The 24,865-nt window shown below is 39.6% G+C and overlaps 1 protein-coding gene across 1 annotated transcript; it reads right to left on the reverse strand.

Annotated features, from left to right (window-relative positions):
* Positions 1–352: 352 nt before the first annotated feature.
* Positions 353–22,439, reverse strand: paplna (papilin a, proteoglycan-like sulfated glycoprotein). Its single transcript, XM_085257446.1, is given in 28 exon segments — positions 353–1,052; positions 1,054–1,184; positions 1,738–1,913; positions 2,368–2,476; positions 3,401–3,528; positions 3,921–4,067; positions 4,230–4,275; positions 5,030–5,157; positions 5,253–5,411; positions 6,764–7,229; positions 7,774–7,900; positions 8,012–8,096; positions 8,292–8,490; positions 9,354–9,434; positions 9,644–9,794; positions 9,887–10,063; positions 10,873–11,077; positions 12,962–13,088; positions 13,192–13,315; positions 13,774–13,946; positions 14,023–14,103; positions 14,280–14,403; positions 16,079–16,209; positions 16,370–16,472; positions 16,781–16,841; positions 19,902–20,005; positions 20,086–20,148; positions 22,199–22,439. Coding segments are annotated over 27 exon segments (3,624 nt in total). The 5' UTR covers positions 20,137–20,148; positions 22,199–22,439; the 3' UTR covers positions 353–1,022.
* Between the last annotated feature and the right edge of the window lie 2,426 nt (positions 22,440–24,865).

Below are 24,865 nucleotides of genomic sequence, written 5' to 3' on the forward strand. Positions count from 1 at the left end.
ATATAAGGAGAACGCTCCACAAATATACACCACGGCCAGGAGATTAAATACTGACTGTTAGCTAAAGATTGTTTTGTTTGTAGAGCCAGCAAATCCATCTTAAAGCTAGAATGTAAGTGGTTAAATTATGTTTATGAAAACAACACAAGAGCAAAAAAAGCTGATTGCTGAGAGATGTTACAAATGTTTATTCTTACTGTTAGACATTGCTTGACTTGACGGTTGGAATAGATACTGCAATATGCAGTGGAAAAACATCTCTAATAAATTTAGAGATGTCACTGAATTATTTTCCAGTGAAGGTTCAGTTATGTTCATATTCAGTTTCCATCAAGTGAATGAGAAACTGTGGTTCTCATCTTGGGCGACACCTTGTGGTAGAAACTGGAACAATTCAGCACACGTGTATAACGTACAGTCATTGAAGTCAACCAAAGTTTTTATCAAAATATGACCTTTATTGTCAAATAATTACATAGAAATAAAAAAATAGTGGAAAAGTCTTGCAGAGTTTCATTATATGATACAGAAGCAGCAATGAGTGCAGCCTTGTATCAGTGATTTACTGGCATGAAAAAAGTCATTTCAGCTTTTTTAATAACATATATAAGAGTTATTATCATCACGATTCTCAAAAAACAGAGAATATATAGATCAAGTGAGAGCATAACTCATTTTAAAAGGTGTGGCAGAGTAAGAACGAGTTCATCGTCTCATCACATTCAGACTTTACAGGTTTACGTTCTATTTTAAGGCCCATCTTTTATCGTTCCATAAGATTCCCTGAACACCACTTACTTTGTAGCTTTAACTACTGTGCATCTACAGTGATCCGTCCCTTTTTTAAGATTGCAATATTCAAAGACATTTCTGTACAATCTGCTCAGGGTTTTTTGAGTCCTTTTGGCAAATGCAGCAGCTCGTAGTCGACAGCTCGAGTTTTTTAGAATCTAAATGGGAATTCAGATCCCACCCCAGTGTCCACCACCACACATCACATAGTTTTTACACCCTCTGTGGCTTTAACCTGGTCGACCAAACCTGTCGTTTCTTCTGCGAATGCCTGGTGCAGCTGGCACAGCAGAAACTGGAGTAGTATGAGTTGGAGCAAAGTCGGGCGTAAACTATCAGCTCACAGTTGGCAAGCTCAGGCTGGTCCAAACATTCTGGCGGGAGGTCAGCGCCTGCAACGGCACAGTAGATAGGGTTTAAAAAAAAAAAAAAAGAAAAAAAGAAAAAAAAATTAAAAAACCCACAACATTAAAATTTAAAGCCTGAGCCATGAAATATTTGCCAGAAAATTCAATTTCTTTTTTAAATGGAGTGCTTATGATGAAATACAAGTTTATTAAATATTAATTTGCATATATCAAATTAATTTAAATCATTTTAATCTGTTAAAATGTAGATAATATTCAGTAATTTTTCTGCAATTGATTTCTTAAAAATGTACCGTGCAGTTTATGTTGTTTTTTTCAGGAGGAAAACTCACACTGGTGATTTAGAAATCTAAAGAACTCAAAGTCACTCACATATAAAATATGATACACTTGACTTTAAAGGGTTAAAGCAAAATCATTGTTTAAACTCAAGCTAAAAATAAATAAATAAATAAATAAATAAATAAATAAATACATGATGACATCGTGGCGAATAAATAAGTCAGTTCCAAGTTCAGTTTTTCTACTTTCCCTCTGCAGTGCAGATAACAGGTCTGAGCTGATTTAGCGTTCTCACCTTGCTGTGTTTCTTTAATGACCTTTACTTCAGCTGTGGCGCTCACAGAGTAAATGCCGGTGTAAGCGTTGCAGGTGTACGTGCCCTGATCAGAAGGCTTGACATTATTAAGGATCAGGCTGCCGTCAGAAGACAAGAGGATGTTGCGCCCATCTGGACGCACCGGTACACCATTTCTGTATTTAAAGAGAGCAACAGGAAAGGTTTAGGTACATTATTTAAATGCATTCAATAGGCACTTAAATTAAAAATCAGTTCACTCTTTTTAACGCGTATATTAATGCATGCATGCTCTGTAACTGCAAGTAACAGAAATACAACTCATGGCTTTATTTCTGGATTTTAGGGCCATGAAATAAATAAGTAAGTAATAGTAATAATAAGTAAATAATGTCAGTGTTGATGACAACAAGAACTGGATTTATATATTTTTTTGTAGACATATCACCTTATTTAACATTTAAGTCGTTAAAGTTATAGGGTGTATTTTTGGGTCATTTTTACTTTTATTGGGGATTCTTTTTGAATGCTATATAACCTAAAAATCAGACAGTTTAACAGATGTTTCATGCATCTCTTCCACTTATTCTTAATGATGTCTAATAAAGTAATAACAATGTCATTTTTCACCTTGACCAGCCTATATTGACGTTGTCTCCTGACACCACACAGGGAAGCATGCCCGTGCTGCCTTCTGACACTTGGATGTTATTGGGAGCTGTTGTGATTTTCAGATCAGCTGGACAAAGAAACCAAGAGAAAAGATCATTAATGTCACTTTTTTCTTACAATAAGTTTTTACCGTTTAATCCTGGGTCTTGCCCTATGGGTAAAGTTTTTTGTTTTGTTTTTTTATAAAAAGGCAATAACAAAAACACCCCAAAATAAAATTGGTCAACAGTTACTTAAATTAAACAGAAAAAACTGCTTAGCTTTATCTTATTACACCCAATGCATATTGTAAACTGAAAGACCCAAAAAAAAAAAAAAAAAAAAAAAATATTAACAACAATGTTTCATAAGCAATAATAATCACACTCCAGTTTTATATTTGTTTACTATCTGATGTATAATTGTTGTTTTTAAATAAACTACACAGCCTTACTTCCTCATAACACTTATTCCACATGTTTATTGGTCTGACAGAGAAATAGATTTATTTATCATGTGATCAACTCAGCTGTAAAATCTTAGGAATGTAAATTCAGAAATAATATGTTCATGGTCTGGATCATATGAACTGGATTAGTGTTTATTTGGTGTTCCCATACAGTCAGTAATGCATTGAAATGAAAGGAAACAATCTGTTTACAGTACGTGTTAGATTTAAAATATCTTTGGTTTTATATAATAAAATAATAATAATTTAGTTTTTACTATATTTCTATGAGATTTCTACTACAGTTCATGTCTATTACCACACACTCATACACTATTTCAGCGCTGTTCATTGTATTTGAACAGTGCAAGCAGAGAGAGAATCAGGCAGTCAGTGACATTTACTGATCTCTGCTGGTGATTATCTGAAACTGCAGCATCAGGTTTCAGTCTTACAATCATAATTTCCCTTCTGAGTTTGATAAGCTATCTATCTATTGCACACAAGCATCCAAACAGTACATGTTTAAAAAAAAAAAATGATGAGGCTATGAATAAAACTCACGCTGGACTCTGAGCTGCAGCTGTCGCTGCTCCAGCTGCTGCTGGTTGGAGGCTGTACATGTGTAGACACCGGAGTCATCAGACTTCAGAGGGCTGATGATGAGGGTGCCATCTGAATGCTGAGTAAACCTGCAGCACAGCCATCAGACAGGACCTCAGTTTACACCGACTTCTTCGTAAATGACTCATCTTTATGGTTTAAAATGATAAAGTACCGAGACCCTAACAGGCAAACCAGGGCAATTTATACCAAGCCGGCTTTAACAGTGTCTGCATCTCTTGGATAATAAAACAATCTCAAATGGATAAAGACAGATCAGGTTATATTCTTTAGACTCCAAAGTTCAGCTTGAATCAGATTTATATATAAAGTGGACTAAATAACTGAGCTATGCTAACTGACATCACAGCGGTAATAGATCTCAAAAAGTAAGAACCATGGATAAAAATCAAAGAACTTTCACTGCTAGCAATGTTTTTAATAAAGGGTTCATAAATTTCTGAATGTCTTCAATTATTACCTGGGATCACTGATTATCTGTCCATCTTTAGTCCACCCAATGCTGACAGACTGCCGAGCTGAGGAGGGGACAACAGTGCAGGGCAGTCTGGCAGTTTGTCCTGCTCGCATTTCCACCTGGGCTGAGCTTGAGCGCTCAATACTGAACCTGACAGAAATTACAGGGAAGCAAAGACAATGTGAAGTGATTCATTTATACTGTTAGAAATAAATCAGAATACTGAGGTTTCCATGTGCCTGAGCTCTTAATATCTCCAGAAACCGTAAATAACCATCTTCAGGTGCACAGATCCACAGATATTCTTCTCACCTTGCAAATGGACCGTCTCTGGGAAGCGAGGTAGAAGATGGTCCCTCTGTGGCCGAATACACAAACACAAGCACATATGAATGCTCGCAAACAATTCAACACACAGAGTGAGCACTTGCACAATGTCATTGCATAAACACCAAGTGACTTTGCAAGATCAGCATGTTCTGACACAACCTATGACATCAGAGCTTTACCCCAAACTTTCTACATGTTCATGTGACAGACTAATTGGGGTCAAAGTCGGTCAAATTAGCAGTTTGACCGAATCCAGCCGACTGTATATCAGGGTGTGAGAACGTCATTCCATGAAAAAAAAAATCAGCCTCCCAACTGACCCCTTTACAATCAGGCGCAAATTTTTACAACTTTTCTCTTTTTATTGAAGCAAAATGTTACATTCACACAGACTCTATAGTATATATAGGATGTAATTTCACACAGATTCTCAATTGAGACCATCTGAGACCCCTCTATAGGAATTTTGAAACATTTCTTCAGGTAGATTTTACTTTTCCCAGGCTTGAATTGATCGATTAAAAGATCTTTATCACTCTGAGCCTCTACCAAAATATGCCATTTCCCCTTTGTCAGCAAAAGTCACTCTGTTGACATCAACTATAAGAATATGTAATTCAGATCATGTCCCATATATCAGTTTGTTTGGACTGTCATAGTAATGTTTTCCAAATTCTTCCACTACTTTGTATCTTAACTTACTTAACTTCAGATATAATTATCTGCAAGTGAACCTACCAGTCTTGTTTTGACCATAGAGGTTGTGGCTGAAATGTAATTACCTGAGACAGCCAGGTAAATGTAGCGGTGGTCTCTCTCTCGTTCTCGAGTGGCCACACACAGGAACCAGCCAGAGTCCAGCTTAGAGACAGGACCTACTAACAGAGAGCCATTGGGCTGTTGGTGATGCCTAAATGTAATTAAAAATATAGATATAAATAAAAATAGCAACAGGAAAAACAACTTTAATGTAAATTAAGTCACCGAGTACGTTTCTCTACATACCTGTGAGTTGATAGAGGTATACCATCCCTCCTCCACTCCACGACAACGGTGGAGGAAGGTGGAGGGCTGACTCGGCAGGGCAGCACAACTGTTTGGCCAACTAAAGCCTCGACTGTGGATGGGTCGGTCTTATCAATCGTTACTCCCCCCAGAGTCAAGCTGAAGAATAGGGAGTGATAAAAGGAAAGGAAACAGAAGGAAAACAAAGGAGAAGAGAACAGGAAAAAGGAAATGTGAAAGGAAAAAGGACAAAGGAAGAGACATTTGGAAGAGAAAAAAAAAAAGTCACTTTATGCTCCACTGTTGGTACTTTTATCAGCAGCTACCAAAGCAAGCATAAAGAGCGCCCACAACCTGGCTTTAGGAGTTTGTCAGATAAAGCTCAGAGAAGAGAAATCCACATGCAGCCCAAAAAGTGACGAGACAAAAAGTGCAAAAAAACCCAAATACAAAATACTACGAACATACAAAAGAGACAAGGACACCTTTCATGTAAAATACCCAAACACCACTAAAGAAATCTAAAACCATCTAAACAAGAAAGAGAGATTTAGGGACCACACACATAGGATGACTGAATTATCACAGCAGAATTTTTATTAGTTTGATTTCATGACATTTAGGTGAAGACACCAAAGCACAGACGTGATTGGTGGTTACTGACACAGAGAGGTAGCATGCACAAATAAGCACCAACAATAATGACTGACAGAGAGCAGTGAGTCCCAGAAGCATTAAACAGCGTTGATGTCCATATAAGGTGTGTGAGGTCTGGTGACTTCTTCTTGATTTGGTTGAGGTTAAAGGAAGAAATGAGGTGTTGCGACATAAGCAGGTGTGAGAGTGAAGGTCTGTGGAGCTGGAAAGAGCTGTGGCTTCATTTTAAAGCAAGAGTTTAGATTATATGAGCATCGAAAGAGTCTACAAAGACGGCATGTTACACAGAAGCACAGTACATTAAGTATTTTGTTGAACAAAATCCAGGAAAAATGGGAAAGGTTGTTGAAACTCAACACCAGGCTGGAAAGCACACAGCCTGATTTACTTGTGGGTGAGGTTGGGTGTGGTCAGAGGTGTGCTTTGTTACACCAGATGTTACAGGCAAATGACACACCCTCCATCTGCTGTGTCAGAAAGAGAGCTTAACCACATGGAGGGTAAGACTAAGTAAGCTATGTTCTCTGTTTTGTTCCCTGATAGACTTTACTAAAGAAAGTTTTAAAAAAAATTTGGATTGCATAAAATATAATTTGCTTATATATGATTTTTGGTTGCTTCAGCTCCACCGTCATATTTCCAGGATGGGTGAATGAGGCACATGATTTGTCTTTTGATTGCGTTTCCATCTCCTATAGCCCACTCTTTGGCCCTGCAGGGTAGAGTGAACTGGGGCTCCTTCAACATGAATTAGAAGGCTCTGAACAGCATTACGAGGCCAGTAGTGGTAGTAGTGGGGTTGGATCGGGTAGGGTTAGCTTTTCACTGCTCTCCCTGGGTCTTTGGGGTCTTACCTCGCAGCTGGGCCGGTGTGCTGTGCAGCTGTGCCATGTGAAGGCCGGCGTACCCGCAGGTAGACTCTACCTCTGTGGGCATTAGTGGCTGCGCTTGTAGCCTGTCTGCTGGTGCTGCTGGTCGAGCCACGCTGGACTATGAAAATCCTCCCCATGTTGCGTGACCGCCCATCCGTTGTAGATCCTCTTCCAGCTGAGGTCTCTGCTCCAGTCGTGCTGTGTTCTCCAGCTGCGGTTCTTGTAGACTCTCCAGAGGGAGCTGCAGGCTGCGGGGCCTGCCGGCTGGGTGCAGGTCGTGGACATGTCCGTTTGCACTCTGCTAGGGTCATGAAGTTATTGCTGTTGCCGTGGCATCCTCCATACCAGAAGTGCACACATTTAGAGGAGATGACATCGAAATGGTACCGGGACACCCAACTGCTGCAGGAGCCAGCAGCACGGGGCAGGGAGCAGATTGATCGCTCAACTGCACAAAGACAACACAATGCAGATCAGCTGTTTGTCATTGTCAAGCATTTTCTCAAACAGGGCTGTCTTGCATAGATGTATTGTGCAAATACAGAGGAAAAACAATATTATAGTATTTTTATCAAGTATAATTTGAATGTTTGTGTTCAGTATTACTACTAAAATGTTACAGTTTACTGCAGTCACATATTTGTTTATAGTCAGTTTTCTTACTACAGCACTATGGGGCCTGAGGAGTAAACATGAAAAACAACTCCCATGTTTTGCACTCAGTAAGTGTCCTCTGCTGCATACCATTTTTTGTTTCTCTGTCTGATTATTTCTTCTCATATTATAACTGCCAATTGCTACAACACCATCATGGCCAATATATCAATCATGCCCATGAGATGCAGGTGATCTAGATCAACTGGATAAAAGCGACTGTTAGAGTGACCTCTAAATTGGAGCATCTCAGTAACCAACAGCACAAAATTATATCTTAACTGGAAATAATATAAAAATAAAAAAAGATTTCTCTTCATTGAGTTTAGAAAACTTACTATAATTAGGAGGATTGGGGCAGCCCTCCCCATTGGGTCCTCCTGCAGGTGTGGTGCGGTCATAGCAGCAGCCATAGGTGGTGGTGCGGCATTCTACTGCATTCTCAGTAGGGAGAGAAGGTGTAACCTGAAAAGGCATAACACATGAAATAAGGCAATATTTTCTCATTCTTTAAAGAATTTGACTGACATTTGACTAATGTTTGATTCATTCAGACTTTTGTGTGCTTTTGCTTACAGTTGGTGCAGGGTTCACATACGCCGCACAGCCTTCCTTATTGGGGCCCTGAGCAGCCGTCACACCATCTTCACAGCAGCCATAACTGACACACAGAACAGGAAGAGAGCAAGAACAGTTGGTATTAAAAGTTTGAGCTTCTGGTCATGTATAATGCCACATAGTCCCCTGGTTAGTAACCAAGTCAGCGACCTTTAAAAAAAAAAAAAAAAAAAAAAAAAAAAAAAAGGCTCTGCATATGACCTCAACTGCAGTGCAATAACAGAGTGCAGGTGTATACCTGGTCTGAATGCAGGATGTTGGGACAGGAGAGGGAGCTGGAGCTGATGGGCAACCCAGACCCTGGGGGCCTCTGGCTGAAGTATGCCCATCTGAGCAGCAGCCATAATAAGACTGGCTGCAGTGGAGAGCCGGGGCGGAGCTGTGAGGGTCGTAGACTGTATTCGTCTGGGTTGGATCTCTTGTCTCAGGCCTGCGGGCTACAGGCAAAGCCAAGTGAGTGGTGAATTCACGCATTGTACATGCAAAACAGACCCCATAGTTCACCATGGTTCACAAGACAACACCGTACAAGCAATAGGGACGTTCACACATCGGTTGAATAAACAATAGAGTCTGTCATTGTGTTTGAGACCACACAGTGAGTCTGTACAGGATGCTGAAGAAAAACAAAAAAAGTCCATACTCCTTTTGTTTATGGGCTAACAAAGCAGAGGAAATTATAAAAGAAATGATGATCAGCAATCTGACGTAACAATCTGAAGGAAAATAAACAAATAATTTCACAAAGAAAACTGCCTTTTTTGGAATGAAGCAAATAAAATTTCAAGTAGTGGCATCAAACTTAAAATTCCTGACCACTGGGATAGCACATGATGCTGAACATGCCAGAAACGCCACTGCCAGCACTAGCACACTTCAGTGCTTCAGAAATATTTTAATCAGGCCAACAATGACCATGGAACCATAAAAACATGTCAATCAGGCCCAGATAATTAGTGCTGGGACAGGCTGAATGGGGATGAAGGGGGGTGGAGGGGTTGCTGGGGACAAAGTGACAGAAGTTATATCAGCAGAGAAGAGGGGATGCTGAGCAACAGCAGGGCAATCACACCTACAATTAACTTTTAATGCTCCAACCATAATAAGAATATTGTATGTTTTGGTAGTTTTAATTGTTAATAACTGGCTGACAAGATGTTACCTTGGTGATGTCACATTGAGCTTTTTCAGTGGTTTTTTGTTTACTTTCTGAGTAACTACGTAGCTAAAAATGCTTACGTACTAGCTTATTTTCAATGCTGATGTGATTATGAGATGCCTTTGAGAGGTAGAGTCTAACCTGTTGCGTGATCTGGCACATAAGGCTGGAAGCCAATCTGAGTGCTGTCATGTCCCCGTGGGTCCTGAATGCTGGGGACGACTGCACAAAGTGTGGATAAAACAAACGCAGAACAGTGTAAGCATGCAACTTAACTGAAGACTGGCAGCAGTCACAAAATGTTAAATTTAATTTTGCACATTGTATTTTTAGATTGCAGTCTATTAAGTAAATGGAAATTTAACAACTTAACTTGAGAAATAAAATAAAAACAGGTGCATTGTTTATTTGCTTAGTTAGCATTTGCTCACCCTGTGGGCTGTAACAGGGCTGGGTGTTGCAGCGCTCCACTGTGAGTGGTTTGGGCTGGGTGTTACACTGGTCCACAGGGTACAGGTTCCTCTCCTGATCAGAGCAGATCACCTGGCGCTCTCGTGAGCCAGATCCACAACTCTTAGAGCACTGCAGGAAAATGGAGAGAGTTTTTCACCCATACAGCTGCTATAACTACATTTATGAGTCCTTGTTTGGTTGCATGTGTGCATCAGGTTTACCAGTCCCCAATCTCCTACGTGCCAGCTGATCTGTTGGGGGCAGGGGGCCATCTCACATCGTTGGACAGCGGCCGGGCGTAGCAAAGCACTGCAAGATGTTTCATCCAGCCTCGTACCATCTGAACCCATACAGGTCACTTCTCTGGTCTGCTGACCTGAACCACAGGTCACTGAGCACTGCAAACACAAGGATTATATATCAAGTGCATCGATTACACTTTTTTATAAAGACCCAAGAAAGATGAAAATTTTTAAATATAACCCAACCTTACATGTTTGTGTGGCATTTTAACCTTATAGTCAAATGTGCTTATCATGTAATTTTACATTTAGGACTTTCGATCTGATCTGAGGTTTCTTCCTGTGAAGAGGGAGTATTTGCTTCCCACCATCGCCAAGGTTTGCTCATAGAGGGCTGTTTCCAGAATACTATGGCATCTTACAGTAGAGAGTGCTTTGAGGTCTGTGTTTTGGTGATTTGGTGCTATATTAAAAAACTGAAGTGAACTGAGTTGAGGTAAGCCACTTTTTTCTAGAAACAAATTACTCTAACAGAGTGTAGATTAGATACCAGTGTTTATTATAGCTCAGTAAAGCAAAAAACAGCTTCTCTGCCTTGTAGTTAGTTGGATTAACATATTATTTATGGATAAATGTTTAGGCTGGTTTAGGGACTGCAATTAATACCATCTTCACTCTCACAATATATTACATTTGTTCCCAGAGTCAGAGGCCAGAGGCTTTTAAGTATGCAGCCTATTTTTTCCAAAGTAATCGACACAATAGCCAGAAACTGTCAGAAATTCTCTTGATAAATATGAATGCTCTTAAAGTTCTACTTTCTTGATATCTTTTCCATCTCTTCTACATAACATGTAGAAGAGAGAGCCCACATTTTTACTGTGTGCTGGTTGTATTTTTTCTTTATTTAACTTATTTGTAAAGTCTTTTACCAGGATTTAAATAGAGTTCTACAGTTTGCTCACCGCACTCCATCCAGTCACATGGTACTCAGCACATTTCTGCATGTTGCAGGTCTGCAGAGAAGGAGGAGCGTCAGCGTAAGCGGCACAAATGGCATCCTCCACCACGCGGGGTCCCGAGACATCATTGGAAACACACTGCACACTGCGCACCTGAGAGCCTCCACCACAGGTAACTGAGCAGGCGTTCCACTCCCCAGTTTGCCAGCTGAGAAAACCACCAAAAGACAAGAAACAGGAGTCAGTCTCTTTGCTGCCGATATAGACACTGTACAGCTGACCATACAGCATACACAGCTTCAGCCAAGAGGAGTGATGGGAAGAGTTTCGTTCCAAAATCAGGAAAAACAAATGAGTTGAACAAATACTGTCCAGTTTGACTTCACTGCTCTTCAGAGCCGGTTTTTTACATTTTACTTTAACTATAACATAAACATTTCTTCGTCAGTACCTGACCTGGGACATAGTCTTCCATAAAATCTTTAGTAGATTATGTATATATTTTAAATGTTATTTTTGGCTGGATGCATGGATAAACTAATACGGGAAAGAAGCGTTATAATTTTCAGCAGTGAGAAATACAAAGACATTTATTTTACTTTTTTTTTTTTAAAATGAGCAGAATAACTTGACCTATGACCTACATGCTAAACCTATTTGTGTTAACATATCAGCATTTTTTTTTTTTGACTGACAAATTCAATAATTATTTCATATTTGATGCAAATCGCTGTTTGGAATGAAACCTCCGGATGCCTTTAAAAGGCTGCGCTGCTGTTTGAACAAAGCCTCTCACATGCAGCTAGAAAAACTACTAAACCCCTGGACACATACACACTGATAACAACACTTTTAGAGACAGACATCGAGACACCAGCTGATCCCAGATGAACCTCAGACAGTGTTTTTCTCACTATAATAGCTTAGAACCGGCACTAATGGGGCTGCTAGAAGCATAGGCAGAAGTGAAAGCAGCAATAAACGGCATTTAATTCCTCGCATCTCCGCAAATTAAGCATCTACTGATTCTGGCTTTAGGTGTTAACTTTAATGGATACTGAGGGTGCAGTTAGAGTCACTTGAGCTACATAAACATCTCAGGTTTCTAAGCTGCAGCAGCATGAAAGAAAAGAAAGCAGGAAATACCAGAAAGTCATAGACTAAAGCGACTATTTACTACTTAGCACTACTGCCGTGTCCCAGCCTGAAAAGTACACAATCCCCAACACCCACGGCATGACGATCTTTAACCTCTAAGCGCCTCACAACACATTGGCTACAATATTGCACAGGAACAGAGAGCTTTACAGTTTGCTGAAGAGATCAGGCAGCAGCCCAGCTCAGGAATCAGACACAGGTGCCACAGCTTAAAGGTTAAAGAAGAAGAAGAGTTGGCTCTTTGGGGGGGAAAATGCTACATCCAATCATCCATCACTCACTTTACAAAGTGCTGGATGTTGTCTAAGGTAAATGAGGGTCATTAAAAGGTTGAAAAGAGATCTCTGAGCTTGACAGTTGCCCCATGCCTTCATCCTTATCTCACATGGACAGAACAGACTTGGCACTAAAGACGGACTTGACTAGAGTCAAACACTTCTAAAGGGGGAGAGATCGTGCTTTCAATCAACATTTCTGGTCATTTTTGATATTTTCAGCCCAATTTTAGGGACAAGTAGCCAAAAATGATTCGTTGTAAAAGTGTTTGTTTGACAGAAAGTATGGAAATGATCTAAGAGAGCTAATAAAAGAATCTTTTCAAGGAAATAAGTGAAAGTGTTTAATTATTTAGATCTTCCCCCGGTGTTTGCAGACACCTAAAACTCCTCTACGAGCGCTGAACATGGGTTACCTGAACACAGAGGCTCTAGGCCTCTTTGAGGATCTCAACAACTGTGGTGGATACAGGTACGCCATCCTTTCAGACAGGCATAACATACCAACAACAGTCAAAATACTGCTCTGGGAGTTATTTATGGTACTCTTTAAATTCATTCATTCAGAGTGGAGCAAAGTAAACTCTGGAAACGTCTAAAATTTAGCTTGCATTTACTGAAATAACACATTTCATTTGAGAAGTTTAAGCATTACTTACCTGCGGATTTGTGGGCATGGTTGAGGGTTGCATGTACGGTTGCTCTGTGGCCTCGGCAGAGAAGCACAGAGATAGTCAGGATAGGCCTCATTGTCGATTGAACAGAAGACCAAACGAGACTGGTAGCCTGATAAAGGAAGGTATGGAGCTATTATACTGTCCAAAAACAAGGATGTTTAAAACATTTTAAATTAAATTATGCTGGCAACAAATAAAAGTTGCAGTCTAACCTGATCCACACTCTTTGCTGCAAGCAGACCAGGATCCATAGCTCCAGTAGTAGCCCTCTCTGGAGCGTCCATTTGGAAGGTAGTATTCATATTCCACTCCCTGATTGGGCTCCTGGCTGATCAGCTGAGGGGACAGGGTTAATTTTAACTCCTACTTTTATCCACACATCCAAAACGCTACCTTAAGTTTACAATTTTAAACAAACACTTATGGCATGAAGAAACTAAATGTTTCTCTTTTCTGGAAATGTTTCTCATATATTTCTGTGGCGGAGGTGTGGTCCCTGGCTCAGCTGCAGGGGAGGGAGCTCAACGGGGCGGTGCCAGCGAGGCAGGTGAGAACACAGCTGGTGGCATTTGGACTGATGACAGTCTTTTTCCCCTTTTAGTGAGGGAGGAGACGAAAGAGGGGAGGATGGAAAGCTGAGACCAGTGCAGACCAGACCGTGGGTCGTTGTATAAGAACCAAAACAAACTTGACACCTGTGAGCACAACCATTGTGTGTGTGGAGTGCATTCTACAATTTCATATTTATAACCCTGTGAAGTCTATTTGATCATGAATGGTCATTTGTTTTTTACCTCAACAACAAGTGGTTCAGTGGTGGGGCCACGGCCGATGATGGTTTCAGGGACACTGTCGCCCTCAGCTCCTCTCTGGTAGTACAGCATGGTGCCGCCAATAGGTGTGGCTCTGGAAAACTCAATTACCCAGTGGCCATTGAGATAGTACTCTCCACGTAGATTCTTGATAGCTGTAAAGAAGTTGTAAATGTCAATTATTTTGATTATCTTGTAGTGTGTTTTCTAAAAGGTCTGACACACACTTACCGAGGTAGTTACGTGTGGCATGTGTCTCTCTGATGCTGATGGTGGTGGCTCCAACGGGGATGATGAACATCTGGTTGTAGCCTGAAATAAAAGTGGCAAAAAAGAAGAATCTGGGGTTTAAATTTCAGGAGAGGATTTAAATGACACATATTTAGATGATGATGATTTATGACATTTATCAGGTACATGTTGGGTACATATATCATTTGGCATATCATTTGGGAGTAAGCGTGACCAAATTATAATATGAATCATACCGGTTGGCAGGTCGCGGGCAGTGAAGCTGTTCTTGACACGGTAGCAGGACTGGCCGTTACCCCCGCACTGCAGACAGGGGTCCTCCTGCTGAGGAGACTCCAGCATGTTGTCGCAGCCCATACGCTGATGAAAGGAAAAGTTGGGAAAAAATGATCAAAAAAGAAGATGAAAACCACAGTTCACCTCAACCTGTATTCTGTGTCATTTAGGTTGTCTTCTGCAGATATAAACAAGCACAAATAACATCATTTAAAAACTTTAAATCTTGATCTTAATAAAAATCAGATGTGTTCATCTTGTAAAATTCCTGTCTTTGTATGACAACTGTCAAAGTCACGACTCCACTATAATAGAGAGAGATTAGAAATCATCTCCCGAGAATATATGTGCTAAAACATTATTTCTGTGAAACGTGTAGTTTGAAGAAAAACATGGTTGGAGGTGAAATAATTGAAAATAAATAAATAAAGACCCGAGAAAAGAGTGGATTTGGGACAGCTGTTCCCTTCAGGGAAGGTGATAGAGACATGAAGTCAGAGGTTAAATTGACGAGGTTTACTCATGAGGAAAAAGTTGCAGCAATAATTGCATGAGAAAAGAACAAGAGCAGAAGTGTTTGATGTTATACAGACTGAAGCTAATCTTTCATCCTGCTGCTCAGCTCCACTGATTGTGTCCTGTCTGATTAACGAAGTGATGCTGCATAAGCAAACCCCAAATCATGGATGGGCAGACTAATCAAATCATTAGACCTAACTGGCAACTCATATCAGGCTATGTGTTGCATTTTTTAAATAAGACCTCTACAGCTCTTCACATTCCTTTAGTGTGTGGTAAACACCAAATTGCATATGTTATACATACTGTATGGTATTTGAGCTGCCACCTGCAGGGCAGAGAGCAGAACTACAAAATATGTGCCTTGCAACTTAGTTAACTTTATCATTGAAATGTTCATGCACACATTTATTAAATTGCAACCAATATATTTTTATCAATCATGTTTTCCCAAATAGATTTTGACCTCTGCTGGACACTACGTATTCTGCATGCAAGTATAAGGTAATGTACTTTTAGTACATTACATTTAGTACATTAGTTCAAGGAGTACTTTTAGCTGTCTCCTTGTTTCCCAAGAGGTCACTACAGCGGATGGATTTTCATATTTTATTTGACACCACCCTCCCATTTATCCAGGCTTGGAGTAGACTAGCTAGGAGTAGACTAGCTTGCTCCCCATTGAGGCTGGCTCTCAAACCAGGGATCTTTTGTGTGTTTTTGTGCGTTAACCACTGCATGTAGCTATTACTACTGCATATAACTGTGTTATGTGCAATTATAAATTGCTTTAACACGTGTTTTCTTGTCCACATAGAAACCCCAGATACAAATCACACGTTCGTGTCAGGTATAACCGGGGTAAAAATGTCAGCAGGGATTGCCCTGGGGGTAAGTGCTGAGGAGAAGCCAACAGGAGCATGTTGAGACTAAAGAACTTACAGTACACTCATATTTGGAAAGTTTACCACTTAAAATAATACAATAAATTTCCCGTTACATAACCTATAACAGACAGAAAAGAATACTTATTATTAGAATTATTAATACTCTTTCTCAAGAAGTATGGAGTAATAAAAAGTTACGGTTTCAGGACATTTTCAGGACAAGTTGGAAAACATAGAATTACATTTAGATGTCACAAACCTCCTTCCTACCCTCTCTGTTTTCGTCACCTGTCAGATATTAATTTCTTTGTGTGTGTGCAAGTGTGTGCGCAATATTTGGCGGGGCATCCTACCCTGCACACTCCATCCACACAGATATCCGTCCGCCCTGGGTGACAGGGCGTAGCATCAATCACGGCTCTGCGGTGGCGGTAGAAAAAGTTTTCCCCTCTTGGCATGCAGTTCAGCTCACAGGGGTTCTCAGCTATCACAGAAATAAGGCTAATTTTAACAATTTAAAGAACTTAGAAATACAAATGCTCACAAATAGCCGGTGCTTGGCAAATGTCACAAGAAAATTCAGTCAATAGTATACATAATATGGCCTGTCAAAGCAAACTCTCAGCTTTGTTTTTGTTTCTGACCTCCGTAATATGGAAGCCATTTGTAGCGTTTCCCGTGGAAATCTGTCCCATCAAACTGGGAGCACTGCTCTTCGCGGAAATCTCTGGATCCCTCTGGACAGTCCTGAGTTGAATAAGGAGATGCAGCAAAAAGGAAAGAGGTCAGTAATCCTAAAATAACTACTGTATTGTATTTTGAATTAATACAAATTCAAAAAATATATTTACAATGTCTTCTTTAAGGAAGAAACACACTTTTGTACTTTGATTTGCCTTAGGTTTTAGTGCATCATAGTGATTATTGCTATCAAGTTATCGTGTTTAAAAAAAAGTCCTTTGATATATAAAAAAAATTTAGAGGTCTAAATATAAAAGTATACATGAAAATAAAAGGTTGACCATTAAAACCAAATTAGTTTCACATGTGATCACCTGGATGTTGCAGGACCGATATGACTTGTCTGGTCCCACACAGTTGTGCCCTCCATCCTCCCTGAGTGCAAATAAAATAAAACATGAACATGACATTTCATGTAATACTTTTATGAATGAACCCTGATCTGCCCGATATAGTGAGAGCAATTTCCACAAGAGTAGAAGAGACTAAGACCTCCTGACTGACTTTTATCCTTGCTTCTACTACTCCTTATGCTTTAAAAACACTCCACAACATCATAGATACATTTCTTTAGATGCTTTAGAATCTAAAGCATCTAGGGTTGCATCAGGGCTGCCCAATCCCAGTCCTCGAGAGCTACTATCCTGCAGCTTTTAGATGCATCCCTACTCCAACACAGCTGAATCAAATGGTTTGATTACCTCTTCAGCATGCCATCATGTTTGGCAAAGGCCTGATAACAAGCCATTCATTTGATTCGGGTGTGTGGGAACAAGGATGCATCTAAAAGCTGCAGGACGGTAGCTCTCGAGGACCGGGATTGGGCACCCCTGCTTTAGATGCTCTGTGTTTCTTAATGACCACTTCATTTAAATTTGTATCACAGACTTTCTGTTAAAAGAAGATGTTCACAAATAATCCTGTCTTCCTTCTCTCACCCCAACCGCCCCTCCCTGAGCCTGGTTCTGCTGGAGGTTTCTTCCTATTAAAAGGGAGTTTTTCCTTCCCACTGTCGCCAAAGTGCTTGCTCATAGGGGGTCATATGATTGTTGGGTATTTCTCTGTATGTATTACTGTAGGGTCTGCCTTACAATATAAAGTGCCTTGAGTCAACTGTTGTTGTGATTTGGCGCTATATAAATAAAATTGGATTGAATTGAAAATGGGCTGACGATCCAGTATAAAGTCATTGCCCTTAACTTCCCATCAAACTTTCTCACATCTTTCCCAAGTAAAGTTTCATAAAAACTTGACAGCTTCTCATTGCGAGACAAAAACAGTTAATGAGTAGGTGCAATGAATGTATGCAAATACAGCAGAGACTGTCTGCACAAGCAGAAATAACAAGTTTCAGCTCTGACATTAAACAACATTCCTCTTTAATCTGTACCTGTTAAAAAAATGACCTCTCAGCACAGCAGAAGCCTCAACATCAACATTGCTAAGCCCTAGTTTTGCACAGACATCCGTGCACATGCCAGTAAACTGCGAGATAGCAGACTGTTTCGCCACTCACCATTCCAGCACTGCTGATAATTCATGATTTAGTCATCTTCAAAAGTACCTGGCCTTAAGCCGTAAAACAAGACATGCTCCTGTCAGCACACCTGAACTGAAACTAAAACATGTCAAAACAACGGCTTTTCACTTAATAATGGAAAACAGCACATTGGCAGCATTAAACACTACTTTCAGTTTAAAATGATACAAAACAGAAATGTGGAAAAGTGGCAGTTATTCATGCAAAATTATTGATTGCACATAATTGAAACTGATTATAGCCCCGACTGACAAAATGACAACCCCAATCATGCTTGTTTTTCTTATGAATGTGTGTACTTTTTTTTTTTTTTACTAAAATGAATGTATGGTGAGACGTGGGAGTTCCTGTAAAGCACAGAGGGAGCTGTCAAATCACTGTGTTTAAAGGAGTGATTCAGCAAGCCTGGCAGACAAGATATGACAGAGTTCATCTGACTGGCAATGGGTAGGACCTCTTCCCTATTATTCATCATTTTCCTAAAGAAGGGCTACAGACTCACTATAAGGCTCTGACTCACTGGCTGACTGCACGAACATGTTGAAAACAAGCATCAAGAGACATCAGACATCAAAACACTGCCATCAAGCTTCTACAGAGATGTAGAAGCTGCACAAACAGCTATATCAACACTGTATGATAAAAACAACATATCTAACAGCTTGTGGTCAGGTAAATGCAACAAGATATGACACATGAAGTAAAACAAAGTACTTAGACCTGTTAAAAACAGCTCCTCACAGACTTGTTCTGTCTAGTGGGAATATTTCTGCGCAAAAGAAAATAAGACTTGTTGTTTTTAGAAAGGTATTCAGTATATTAAGCTAAATTATAGGCCGCTGAGATACTCCGTCATCTACTTTACAGGAAGACTTTTGTTTTAAGCCTCTTTGATAGTTTTATTTATAGCGTGGCTATATTAAGATTGACTTTTTTCTCTATTTTTGTAAGGTACACTGGAGAAAACGAGCGGAAATGCAGGAAACAAAGCGGGGAAGTGACACAGGGGAGAGAGGCGGGGGTGTACCCTGGACAGGTTGCCAATCTAAGGCTAACACAGAGAGACAGACAATCATTCCTGCCTACATTCTCAACTATAGCTTATTTACTCTCGCCAGTTCACCTAGCATTCACTTCTTTGTCTCAAAATGAAATGATCCGTCAGTGCTGCCACAGCAGTCTGTCACACACCTGAAATCCTTCAGCCAGTAAGTTAACAATAAAATCTACAGCTATCCATCCATCCAGTTTAATCCCAATATCCAGGTAGAATTTTGAATGCTAGTTTTATGTGTAATATAGTATCTTTACTTCAATTTTCTCATATTTGTATCTCTGTAAAAGATCTGAGTACTTCTTCCAAATGGCAATATGCCAGACGGCCCCCAGCAATACTGCAACATTTACGGGAAAAGCTGGGAGCGTGCTTACATATTAGTCACATGTGAGAGGAGAAGCTTTAAAAACCAATCCAAAACGAAAGAAAAACTGTACGTGTTACTTAAATGTAACAACACGTGTGCCGCAAAGGAAACCTAAAATGTAATGTTGACTTTTAAAACCACTACTGAAGCAGAAAAATGGCAGCTCGAAACGTTCACTTCCCACCTGATCCTCTTCAGCAGACAACCGACAACACACAACACAGAGACGTCCTTTTAATATTAAAGGGCCCCTCCCTGCAGTGTGTTTTTGGAAGTAAGACAAGCCGACATCCTCGTGACTTCAAGGCATTCTTTCACAATAAAAATACACAGTCTGTGCCCGTGAACCTGACAATTACCTTTATTCAAACAGGAAAAAACTCTGTGTGTGTGTGTGTTATAAGTTTATACATGTATTTATGTACATCAAGATGCATTAAAATGGATAAAGTTAATGTGCAGAAGACTTACCTGTGAGTAATACAGCGCCTAGTTCTCACAGTCACACCCCCGCCACAAGTCCGACTGCATTCTCCATATGGACCCCATGAGTCCCAGTAATCCACACTGGGCCCCTGGGTGCAAAATTAGACATCAGAATTTGACAAAATTACTTTTTTTTCTCAGTGTTTTTCTGTATTAGCTGGGAAATTACCGTGAGAGCTGGAGTCAGGAGCAGCTGTAGGATTGCCAAAGGCAGGAGCATCCTCGTTATTCCCTGGAAAAAAAAGAAGAATTAAAGGGCATCCAGAGTTAGTCACTGTGACTAATAAAGATGACTGCACATGCAGCAAACTTTTTCAAAAACAAGCCAAGAGTGAGAGAGAAACAGTAATTGATTAGGCGCACAACAAATGGGTTAACACAAGCAGAACAGAGCTCTAAGGAAGAGGGGAAAAGACTAAGCAAAACACTGCCGGCTGACACTCAGTAGACATCATTTTTGTTGCCTTGCAGCATTTCCTAAAATTTCCTAGTACATAAATCAGTTTGTGGTGCTTCTGCACTGCTCGTACTTCAGTGTTGGGTACTTTGACAGTTTTACAGACAGACTTTTACAAAGTTTTTTTCCTGGCAAAATGCAAAAACATTTACTGGCTCATCTTTAGATATGCATTGTTTTTCTTAGTCCTCTATAACAGTAAGTTTAATATGTTTTCCACTGGTCCAAATAGTGATTATTGAAAAAATATTCACCAAATGTATGACTTGTTGTTCCAGTTATTGTTAAAACTGGACATTCACAATCCAAAATGCGCATGTAGTGACAGGAAGAATGCGGACATGAAGAAAGCCTCTTTAGGAAAAACACTTTTTATCAGATGTCCATCACTTCAAGCGCCAGCCTTATCATTTCCCTCTGCTATCTCATTGCTTAATTGCTTAACTGAGCTAAAATGTTTCCTTTGTTGCATGTGGAGAGGCTGTTTGTTTGTTTTGTTTTTTCCAGGGCAAATTGCATGTTTCCTGCCTCTCTGAGAGTGAGAAGGGGGTTGTCTGTAGCTGCCAAATTACCCCTGACCGCTTAGCCATGACCACCAAACTGAAAGGAAAGTTACTTCACAGCAAATACACAAAACAAAGCAAAAAGGATGGCCGTGCCCAAGTGAAGAGAATACAGGGTGTCAGCTAGTCTGTCTCAGACATATATACACAAACACTTACTGAGCCATAGGGACAAAATTGAGTAACTTAATGCGGTAATTGGCCTGGGTGGGGTTAATCTGAGGCTGTTCTGTCTGGACCCGCAGCAGTCCTTGATGATGAAACCAGCACCTCCACATAAAACTTGTCATGTCATTTACTACTGGAGTGGTAACTGGTTTCATGAATGAGTTAATAAAATAGTTAATAAAATACAAATCTATCCAAACCCTGTAATGTTTAATTGACATTTTTATAATTTCTATTTATTGTTTTTTTTTTGGGGGGGGGGGGGGGGGGGGGTTGCTTCAAGGCTGGTTTGTATTTTTTTTCCCTTAATAACAATTAACTATTTTTTTAATGAATTCATTTTACACCCATCAACAACCACATTAATCGTGAATTTCTGCTTTCATTTGTTTCGGTGGGTTCAGCTATAAATATTAGTTCAAAAACAATAATTTAGAAATAAACTCGCCAAATTAAGCACTTTCGAAAATAAATAGAAACACAGAAATACCCCCACAGAAACACATCTAATAAAAAAAACTTCATATCATTATATTATAGCTTTATTAAAAGTATTACAACATATTAATGCATCCTGAAACAAAGCACTAGAATCAAATATTGATTAAAGTTTTAAGCTAATAAATCTTAGTTGTTTTAACAGCGATTGTAAACTGATCCCGACTATAATCGGTCACTGATCTATTTAGAAGTTCCCTATGAGATTCCAGCCTCGCTCCCTTTTTATTGTGCCGGCTCATAAAGCCTTTATCCTCGGGCGATTACATGCTTTTATCCAACCAAATTAACAATTATTCGCCAGTCAGCGAGGGCATGCAGTGTCTTGTGTCCTCTGTACTGTGGGTGAAGAATCTCTGCATCAGGCACCTGATCAGCCGGGAAAATTATAACAATTTAGCCTATTTGTGCTATTTCCATATTAAATAATAATAATAATAATAATAATATTAATAAAACATACTATTAAAATAAATGTTACCTCCTATGGTACCTCAGTGATATTTACAAAAGCACTATCGGTGACTCGGTGACCGTGAACAGGTTAGTTTTAAAAACTTGAAGTAAAGTCAGGTAAAATAATGTTGGATCCTCACCGTGTTCAGCGGGTTTAATAATGTTTTCTTGGAGTTCCAACCCGACGGACCTTGCAGCGCGCAGCAGACCTGACAGCTGGTTTCTCTCTCTCCGAGTTTTGACCTGAAGATGCTACCGGTGCAGTGTCCTGGATATATGAGGAAAGTTATCTGGGAGGAAACCTCTCGCTCCCTCTCTATTTCTTTCTTTCTGCCGTGCGCCCAGCCTACGAGGAGAAGAGAAAGACCCGTTGGTTAAACCTCCTCCGCGTCGTTACCGCGCCTTTTAACCAGGAGCTCATCCAACCCGATTACAGCCCCCCCTAACTGCAGAGGAGGGAACATTTTACTCAACATCTCTAATTTCAGACTGTAATAAAAAAAGGGTTAATCAGCATGTTCGCTTGTTCTAGGCTCCCCACAAGCAAACGCTAAAAGAAAAAGACCCGCTTTGCTGTAACCAAACGCGTTATTATCATGCTCCCCCACTGTACCCACCGAACATGTAATACCGAACATGTAACACCAAGTTAATCATCCAAAGTCGTGGCTCTATTTTAAATGCTCAGTTACAAATTGTAAAACTGAAAATAGGTCCCAAATGTTCCCTGGATTGTATGTTCAGCAGGAATGTGTTGGTTTAATCTTTGTGTTTTACTTTTGCCTCTTTATGTCTTGAGAAATTGCGCCTGAGAAGAGAAACAGCCAAAGACATTCAAAAAATAATAATTACATCAAATATAGATTTCCTTTTTCAGAAGAAAAATTGTACATTATGCTAAATTCTCTGTGGGTTGTGTGGTCTGTTACTCAGAACTGCAATAACAGAAATCCAAGTAGACTAATATAGAAAAAAGAAGTCACAAATTACAAAACATCCCTTTCTTTAGTTTCAGATATCCAACTTATTACCGCACAATCAGTCAAGATGTACACTGAAAACTGCTGTCAATAATTCAAAAGTCCGATTTTTTTCCTCTTTTTTTCTTTTTACATTTTTTTCATAATCAAAACAATTTAACAGACATATGTCTAACAAAGTGTTTTGATGACCTCTTACTCAAACAAAAAGAGATCATCTTAATTACAATCACCCAATTCTTACAGTTCTTACAGGAAAAACAGACTGAAGAAAACTAACTAAAAAAGACACCTGTGTAGTTTGATAGCACCAAAACGTTCAAGGCTTTAACAGCAGTAAATATACCTGTAACAGTTTTGTCAAATTACACTGGCGTGGATTAAAAGTCCACCTACATGCCCCACTTTGACATATATTTGTGCAACTTTTATAAGTTGCCACTTTACCTAATCCCCCAGTCTTGTATCAAAGCCTCTCTGGGTGTCTTCCAGTCCCTCAGGGTGATTTGTTGTCCAATCATAGCAGTCATTGTCCAGTGTTACTTGGGCCCCAGTAAAATTGGTGAACATTTTTAAACTCTACAACTCTTAAATCTGATTTCAAACTTGACAAAAACAGTCTATTTGTAGAATTTGGTGATTTAATTTTCAAAACTTACTGAAAATGTTAAAACTAGAAGATACGAGCACAAAAAGGTTGTTGTTTTTTTCCTTTGGGTTTTAAATGCAAAACCAGATCTATAAACATCTCCAAGTATGTAACATGATTTTTTTTTTCCGTCCCACTTCTTCTTTTCCCAACCACAATGTGAAAACTCCACAACCATCTAAAATTATATAGTTTGGGATTCATAAAAATACAGCTTGGGTGTGATTTGTAGTTGTTTTGAGCCAGCTTTCTACAGTTGACATCATTTGTTTTTCGTCCAGAGAGACACTGTGGTCCAGAAACCTTCCTGAAGTGTTTTGTTGCTGAATCTTTGGCTCCAAAAAGCGCTTTTTTCTTCTTACAATGAAACCTCATTTTAAATCTTTAAGCCAGACTGAGTGGCTCTCAAATCTAAGAATGAATATGTAGAATTTCAGTTACCTTCATCTTTAGTGCAAACTTGGCAAACCTAGCACACCTCTCACTCTGCTTAAATTCAGTGGACCATCAACAAGACACTGAGTAACCTCCTGTGGTCCAAATCAAATATACCACCTAGTTATAGCTCTCAAGACTCTGTGTCTTCAATCCAGTGTATGACATTTACAATAACATGCTTCCTATACACTGCACAACCGTGCTTTTATTTTATCACTGGTAAGGCCGTTGTTTAAAGAGACCACAGCAGCCTATTTTGGTAAACGTATATACTTTAAACCATCAAAAGCAAAAGGACTCATTGCGATATTGTTTGATATATATACATTTTCAGACTTATATATCTCACAACACAGCTAGCGCTACTCTCAGAAACCGTGGATGAAAAATGAGCTTGAATAGTCACGACAATTTTGCATAATAATGATCAAGGAAGTGATTTCAGAGCCCATTGCTCATTCAGTGGGCTGGTTCCAGTTATTGTGCAAATGTACTGTTCAGAAGGCTGAGGAAACCTGCTATCCTCAGCCAGCTGAGGATAGCAGCTGAGACGAAGTGACTCGGATGAGTGATGACAAAAAACATATTGAGCTAAAATAAGGGTAATAGGTGCACTTTAATTAAATTAAAAACTCTTTAAATCACCTTGACTGTCATTTGGTACATTGTCATTATTATTACTCTTCTTAACAAAGTAGCTCAGAGTTGTTGTCATTGGAAGAAAGCATGCTACACAAGCT

This window comes from Mchenga conophoros, linkage group LG19 (assembly GCF_057382185.1).
Source record: "Mchenga conophoros isolate Kocher_MC1m ecotype Shallow Benthic linkage group LG19, M_conophoros_male_GT1.1, whole genome shotgun sequence".
Lineage (NCBI taxonomy): Eukaryota > Metazoa > Chordata > Actinopteri > Cichliformes > Cichlidae > Mchenga > Mchenga conophoros.